This window comes from Apteryx rowi, unplaced genomic scaffold (genome assembly GCF_003343035.1).
Source record: "Apteryx rowi isolate R43461 unplaced genomic scaffold, aptRow1 scaffold_353, whole genome shotgun sequence".
In the NCBI taxonomy this organism is placed as follows: Eukaryota; Metazoa; Chordata; class Aves; order Apterygiformes; family Apterygidae; genus Apteryx; species Apteryx rowi.
In genome coordinates this window covers 908527-916452 of record NW_020450008.1, presented here as the reverse complement: position 1 = coordinate 916452, position 7926 = coordinate 908527, and the positions used below count along the sequence as shown (strand labels likewise).

The window sequence follows — 7926 nt, the reverse complement described above, 5'->3', positions numbered from 1 at the left end:
CCCACTACAGTTTTCTCTGTGTAATCCTGCTACAGAGACTGTGAGACTTCTCTCCAGATGTACAGCCTCCAAATGTAATTATACTTGACTCAAAAAATAAATAAATAAAATAAATTTTGGGGGGGCATAATAGAGAAAATGCTAGTATGTTACTGTGCCCCATATGTCTTCATACTAAGGTGGATCATAATTAGGCTATACAGTGTTTCAGTGGATATTTCTCATTTTCTTTGACAAAAGTTTGAGGTTTGCAGACCTTATTCTTGAAATAGTTGTGTTTTTCATCTTGGTCGTTGCAAATGTTGTCGTTGCAAATAGGTTAGCACCTGTTTCTTTCTTTCTTGACCCCTGCACCATTCAGTCTGACTCCTGCTGAAGTTGATTTGGCTTTGATGTTTAACCAGTTTCTCTTCCAGATTTGTTGCAACTGGAAGATAGTTTTATTTTGGATGGCCAAGAGTGCTTTGATAACCAAACCCAGCAGGATGCAATATGCGCAGCTGAGACTTTTGCAAGTCGTCAGGGCAATTGTTTTGCTGTAACTGTCACTTTAACATAACAGTTGCATGTGTCACACAATGACTTTTGTTTTTTTTCTGCCTTTGATTCCTTGTAGATTTTTTCCAGAAGCACAATGTTGCGGTGATGAGTGTGAAGGAGCTGTTTGAGTTTGTTACTGATCCTTCTATTACAAGTGAGAACCTGGATGATTATCTCTCTAAGGTAAGACCTCAAGGCCTCATTGCTTGTCTAAGAAAGTTTGAACAAAATATTGACGTTTGGTTCAAAGTCCATCTCACTTACTCTACAGCCTGCTCTTGAAGTGGGCTGGTACCTGATGTTGTCATGCCAGTACTTCAAACATATGTGGATCTTTTCCATATGTACCATTATAGGATGAACACATTTTCATTCTAGGTTTTCTGAAGCCTAATTGCGAAAACTCAAATGTCCATTTCAGGTGCTACTTGCATTAAAAATGGGATGCTTGAAATTAGTTCTTCCTTTTTGGAAAGGAGAGGAAAGCTTATTTAGCTCTGCAAATACCTGGCAGAAGCATAACCATATTTATATAGARAAAGGAATTAAGAATGCAGATTTAAGCAGGGAGAAATTGGGAAATGGAAAGGAAAGGAATGACTCAAGGCAATATTACTCCGAAGAACACAGTCTTGCTAGCCAAATGTAGTGGCTGGTGGGACATACTGATTCCAGGAGGAGGTAAATGTAAATTATTTCTTTTCTAGGTGCCATTCCTTTGCTTCCAGTTAGATGAAAAAATAACTCTTCTAGTTGAAGCGACAGACATGGGGAGGAGCCAAATCCAGGCCATGTAAACCAGGCCGGGAGTGGAGATATGATGTGTACATACTCCTGGCTGAGACCATGAGGCAGAGGCTGAATGTTGTCCAAATACCAGTATGGCATGGATATTTCCAGATGTTGTGTACTTCTGTCATAATTGGAGGCTGAGTGAAACAGAGCTGTGCTGCAGGGTTCCCCTCACTTGTGCTCCCCTGGTTTACTCAATGCGTGCGACAGTGAGAAGAACAAAGCCCAGAACTGGGGCACTGCTCTCTATATTCCTTGTGCTGTTATTTCCTGTAGTTATGCTGGGCCTGCATAATTTGGTCTGGAAGGATCAGGGAGTGTGTTCTTCCAGTATTAACAAGGCAAATCTGCAGTCATGAGTGAGTGTGCTCTGCAGAAATGCTGGGTACCGTTAGGTGTCGCTCAAGGCATTGCTGTGAGGAAAGCTATGGTATTTTGAGTGATACGAGTAGAATACAGGGAGAAATATAGATGTGAATGGTTGGTTGGATTAAATGATGTGATTCTGTAGCATGATAACATTATATTGTTTCATATTTCTTTAGGCAATGGAAATAGCATCCAAAAGAACAGAGGAGGAAAGATCCAGTCAAGATAAAGTAGATGAGGAAGTAAGTGAGGACTTTTGTTCCTGCTATGAAATTAATATTGCCTCTTCTAAACAATGAAAATTATTCTTTAATTTGGAAGAATTTACAGCTGATAAACAAAATATAATGTTTATGATACTGGTATGTCCTGAACTATTTGAGGAGACAAAGTATTGAGGGATGCCGTGTGTAAAAGCTTAAGTGCCAGCGATCAGAAATTGGAAGGCAGACGCTCCACTTTGTAAACCAATGTATTTGCTTGTGGCTTGACATGTCTTCCAGTTCAGGATCAGTTAACAGCAAAGAAAATGAGATCTGATTGTGCCGATGTGATTGGACCAATAACACAGCAACAGGAAAATTCATGGGATAGTCAGATGTGTGCATTGACYGAATTGCCCATCTGGCTTTCTTCCCAGTCTAGTTCAGTTCTACTTATTATTTCTCTACCTTGCTTTTGCATGCAGGAGAAACAATCACAAATCTGATCTGTTTGCATTACTGAAAACTGTTAGCATTCTGGAAAGCTTCATTTGATTTGTAATCTTATGTTTCTGTTCCAGAAAAGTTTAAAAATATTTTGTCTTGAGTAGAATTTTTATCAGTGGGAATGTACTCATGTTAGTTCACTAAGCATTTATTGTTGGAGTCAACACTGCTTGATTTACTAAAGACTTTTCTTTTGCTCTTGGAGCTCTGCAGGTTTTACTGACTGCTTCTGGCTCAAGCTTGGCCAAGAAAAGGCTTTGTTTCCTTAGGAGTTCCTGAGAATAGAAGTCCCACTGAAGCATAGGGCCAGAGGTTACTATTTTGTTACATGCGCACCTTTTGCAAACAAATTATTCTCAGAAACAGAGCCTTTGCTTATGAAAAGGCATTGTCTTGTGAGAGAGATGGTTCAGTACCATCCGAGTTGAGTTTTCTGCTCTCTCTCAGACTTCTCATGTGACCTCAGGCTAGTTGTGGCGCTTTCTCACTCATGAAAGAGTGGAGCTTATTAAATGCAAGCTCTGTGGAGACAGGGTCTTTGCTGTTTGTACAGCACTTGGTCTAGTCATTATGATTGTAAAGCGTGTTTGTAGTCAGTTGACGGGAGTGATTTGGTACCAGTGGATTCCATGGAAAATAAAAATGCATCTGATCTAGTAGTGACTTCAGTTTGCTGGAGTACGGTCTCAAAAAATCACATTCCAGATCTGAAGTAAGATGTTGTTGATGGTGGTTAGGTTTGAGTTGGAGTGTATATTGACAGAGAGATTATTTGTATAAAGATTGAGTTGAAACAATGCATTTTTAATGGAGTTGCCTCCTGAAGGCATTGTAAACCTCACATTAAAAACATAAGAAAAAAATCCTTAGAACACAAAACCTCAAAACGCAAATCAGTTAAGAGGAAAGTGAAGGGTTTGGAGAAGGTCACAAATAAGTGGGCTGCTGGTGGTCATAGTAATGAGTAAGCCTTATTAGTGATGAGCTATCAAGAATGTATAAGTTCCATGTTAGTCTGCTCCAGCGAAAAAAGATATTCTTCAGTGGAAATGGTAATGGATTACTGCTTTATTCATTTTGAGTTTCTTGGAGCCATGAAACCCCTCATGATTATTCTCCTAAAGATGCATAATTAGGAAGGAAGAACATCATGAAACTACATGTAAATTAGTAAATCTGCTTGTTTCCTTTCACTCTACTAGGTGTTTAAGAAGGCTTACATACCTCGAACTTTGACTGAAGTTAAAAACTATGAAAGAGATGTGGATGTAATGATGAAATTGAAAGAGGAGGACATGGCATTGAATGTTCAGCAGGATAATGTGAGTAGACTTTCTGAGGCMCTGCAAATGAGGGGGAGAGAATATGAATTCTTACTAAAAATTGATAGTAAAAAACCACTACTGTTGTACTTAAAACTGTCTGGTTAGTACTAATGCTTACGTCGCTATCTTTTATGAGATACTCAATTTCTCTAGGTACTAGATGTGAGAGTCATATTTTGATAATATAATTTTATTTCTCTATCCCTGGGTGTAGATTCTCTATCAGACTGTGACAGGATTGAAGAAGGATTTGTCTGGTGTTCAGAAGGTGAGAGGGCCTTTTGCTATCCCTCTTTTTAACGACTTTAAATGCTTAAGGAGTGCAGAGAATGCCTCATCTTGCAGCTGGTGCCATGGAAGAAACCTGTTGATTGCAGAATGACTGTTTCTGTCTGCTTGGGCCCTGCCTGTGTGGAAATAAGTCTGGCACCATAGCGTATCTGAATATGAATTGCTTCCCTGTCACCAAATACAATATTGGGTTGCTTGAGAATGAAGTGATCATCCTTGCTATCACCATCCTCTTTAAGGGAATGCGTGGAGGGGGAGGAAAGATGCTTTCAAATCATGGAAAATGTAATTGATATGAAATGTAGTATGACTATAAGTTTTGATATGTTCAGGATATCTGTGCTGTAATTACTGTGGAAAGATCCACCCTGCAGTGTACAGCATAAGATTTTGTCTTGCTATACGTACAGAAATGTCACAATCAAGTACTTTAAAGCACATTTGCATAAGAAGTAGGATACAGATCAATCTATAGCAGTATATCTCAAGTTGATTACTCAAAGCAGGAACCATGTTTGGATCCCTTCTCCCCCCTCCCCCCCCCGCTCCCATTTTGAAACCTTGGGTTTTCTAGCAGTGTTGTAGACTATTTTAAAATGAAAATAGAAATATGGGAAGGGATCAAGCTTTGGTGCAGTCATAGTCTGGCTTAAGAGTAAGTGTGTTTTGCAGTGTAGATGCCTGTGTTTCCACTGAAGCCTATTTGGGTGCCCCTAAATAGGTTTTGGTATGATCTGAATATAGTTAAAAAAACTAACTTCCATCTGTGTTAACAAATTGCTCTTTACCTTATGTCAGTTGGTTTGGAAGTGCTAATGCAGCTGTGCATAAAAGGTTCTATACTGTATATTCTAAATTTCTTGGTTTTAGTTTGGGTTAACCTCTCTTTCATTCTTTTTCTTGAAATTCATTGTTTGTGGTAAAGGAGATGACACAAGCTTACTCAAGGCTTTCTTTGTAGGAGATTCTGTTCATATACTGATTTTTGCCTTTGTGCTATTGAGTTTGGATTTGAAATAAATTCTCTATTGGTCTATCTTGCAGATCCCTGCACTTCTTGAAAAAAAAGTGGAGGATTTGGAAACAGGCTCTGATGATGATGATGGCAATTCAGAGGACTCTGATTCAGGCTGTAAAGAATCCCTGCATCCRAAAGATAAACCTGCTGAAGTTGGCATGGATAAAAGGGTAAGCTGGCCAGGGACTGTGTATTTTTCTACATCTGCCCATGTGACAAAACAAATCCAAACTTAGATTCTTAGGTTACTTCTTGATGGAAGCAAGCTGTGGTCTCCTCTGGTTGTGGAGAGTGAGAGCAGAGAGTAAATTTCATTATGGATGTTTACTTTAATGGTGTTCTTGTACTGAGGGACATATAACATAGCTCTCTAGCCAAGGCAAAGTCAGAATAGAGATCTGCGTAGGGAACTCTGAAGCTATGCAAAGCAGAATTTAATGAAGACTGGGCATCTCTTCAGTACCTTTGGCTACTCTTCCAGGATTTGATCAGCAGGCATGTAGTCATGGCCCCCCTAACCTTTTGCTGAGGGAACTGAGGCCACTTACCTATAGAACAGGAAATTTGGTAACAATGCTTATACCATGGTCATAGTGGCTTTTGCAGAACTGTTAGTGAAGGCTGACTAGCTTTGCTGTGGGGAAGAGACATAAAGCAGACATGCCAAGGGGATTATGTGTTTTTCAGGTTTCTTTTTCCAAACTGCGTAACAGGTGTGCACTATTTTGTTCAGGTTCTTTTGCAGATTATCACCCATGTCTGAGAGCCCTGTGCAAAAAAAGAGTGAAACTTGCTGGGTTTATGAGGGTTCAAGATGAGGGGGTTTGCTTGTTAGATGTCATTCCCCACCCCACCCCCCAGGAAGGATAAGAGATAATAGATTCCAAACCTGTTAAATGAAGTTGCAGTACCCTGCTAGACACTTTTCTTAGAGATCTGTAGCTGCTGTCTTTCAGAGGCAAAGCAGAAAGGTCTTGGTCACTTCTCATTGTTATGGATGGGTTCTCACTTGGACTTCTTTTTGTGTGAATAAGATGAGGTGCTTGGTAATCTACATGTTGAACTGTAGGTTCAGCAGCTGATTAGGAGTGATTATGGGTGTGCTTTTTGGTTTTGTTTTTTGTTTGTTTTTTCATCTATTATGTTGATTTTGCATTTTCTGGTTGAGTGTAGCCTCTTCACTGTCTGGCCCAAATTATAGTGTGCTGCAGTGGCATAGCACCTTCTCCTGCCAATCCTTTCCCCTTCCCCCTCCCACCCCCGCCCCCTCCTCTTGCTAACAATATATTTGATGCGGTGTGTTAACTAACCTCTTAATGCAACAATTGAGAGTGTGAGCCAAAGCTGCTTACCCCTTACTCCCCATCTGTTACAATGTAGGCATAACTAATCAAGTCAGCTTGCTCAAAATCTCTTGTTCTTGCTGGTTTTAAGTGACTGGTGTTTGATTCCTTGTAGGAAAGGAAAAAGATGGTTAAAGAAGCCCAAAGGGAGAAGAGAAAAACCAAAATCCCAAAACATGTGAAGAAGCGGAAAGAGAAGACTGCAAAAATGAAGAAAGGCAAATAAAATTGGCTGTGGCTTGGAAAAGGGTTGGTTGTTGTGGGCTACTTACTCACCATCAATTTTTTTTTTTTTTAATTAAAAAACATCTATACATACAGTACTAACTGTGAGGGTGGTTTCGTTAATGAGATGGTGTAATTGTTTGGACAGCCTATTCCTTTTTTTCTTTTTTGATAGGAAAGAATGATTTTAACACATTTGTGTATATTAAAATCCTTTATATATGCAGGTTTAAACTGCTATTAAAGTTACATCGATTTGTTCCTGGGGTCCTACTTCCCTGCCTGCTTGTACTACATACATGTTTGGTTTGCTCCAGAGCAGTGATTTGGTTTAAAAAAGATTCTTGGAGGAGAGAGAATGTCAAAGGCTGGAAAATAGTTCACCCAAAGGCCCGTGCCTTYTTTATAGTATAGAAGCAAATTGAGCTAGCTGTCTTCTGCAGGCTACTAGTCATTTATGGATACCCTTGCAGGCTTTGTGTCTTTGTTTGCCCATCTGCACTTGCATCAACTTTTTCATTTTACTGAAAGTTGGATTTCATGGTTTGGGAAGCAGCTCTCCTTACTGCCCAGTGACATTCTGAAGCAGTTGGGCAGGCATACCCAAACAGACCAAGGCCCTGATCTTTGCTTAGATGCCAGTGTAGGGCTCTGCTGTTCTTAAGAGTATTGTGAGCAAGCTGCTTGTAAGCTGCTCAAATGTGTATTTGCTATCAAGACTAATAATGTCTGTTCAAATTCAAAGGTGTCTGAGTGAAGGCCTGTGACAGGAGCTCTCTGTGGTGTGACTCAGCACACCTATCCATCCTGTGCTAGGCTGCCTCAGCTCTTTGGTACAGAAGGATTGGCAGTGTTCTGCTCATAAATGAGCTGCTTGGGTGTTGGGGCAAAGGTGCCACACTTCAGGCAGCCCACCTTCTCTCTTGGCAGCCACTTTGACCTCTAAGACTGACAAAAACCTTGGGAGACGTGTCCTCCTCACGCTGTAGAGCACAGACCCCCTTTTTCTGCTGGCAGCAGTCTTGGAACTTCCTGCGCCAGCAGAGAAAGGCTCTGATTTCTGTAAGTGTCTTGATTTATTTTCCCACGCTGGAGGTGGAGTTGTTGCCCTGGGGATTATGCTTAAGGGGCATACGCTGTCTGATTACAGAGGACAGCCTTTATCCATCAGCTAATGGGCACTACCATGATGGGTTGGCCAGGGGCAGGTTGAAGCTTCCTTCTCTAGACTCACCTCCCACACCCAAAAGATTGCAGGCTGGTCATGGGCAGCCACCTCTGGCAAAGAGAGAGATGTTGATGGCCAACTGCAC

At 40.6% G+C, this 7926-nt stretch overlaps 1 protein-coding gene across 6 annotated transcripts in view; it reads left to right on the top strand.

The window, feature by feature from the left end:
* The window catches only part of RIOK1 (RIO kinase 1), a 16768-nt gene extending 9895 nt beyond the window's left edge, over positions 1 to 6873 (top strand). For 3 of the 6 annotated variants that reach the window (XM_026072860.1, XM_026072858.1, XM_026072854.1), the window contains 6 exons: positions 617 to 723; positions 1878 to 1943; positions 3614 to 3733; positions 3951 to 4004; positions 5072 to 5215; positions 6504 to 6638. In XM_026072860.1, coding sequence (XP_025928645.1) covers positions 617 to 723; positions 1878 to 1943; positions 3614 to 3733; positions 3951 to 4004; positions 5072 to 5215; positions 6504 to 6614 — 602 coding nt within the window. In that variant the 3' untranslated portion in view covers positions 6615 to 6638. Of the gene's footprint in view, positions 1 to 616; positions 724 to 1247; positions 1418 to 1877; positions 1944 to 3613; positions 3734 to 3950; positions 4005 to 5071; positions 5216 to 6503 lie in introns of those variants that run through there. The other 3 variants (XM_026072856.1, XM_026072855.1, XM_026072859.1) reach the window with 3 other exon arrangements.
* The last annotated feature ends 1053 nt before the right edge of the window (positions 6874 to 7926 follow it).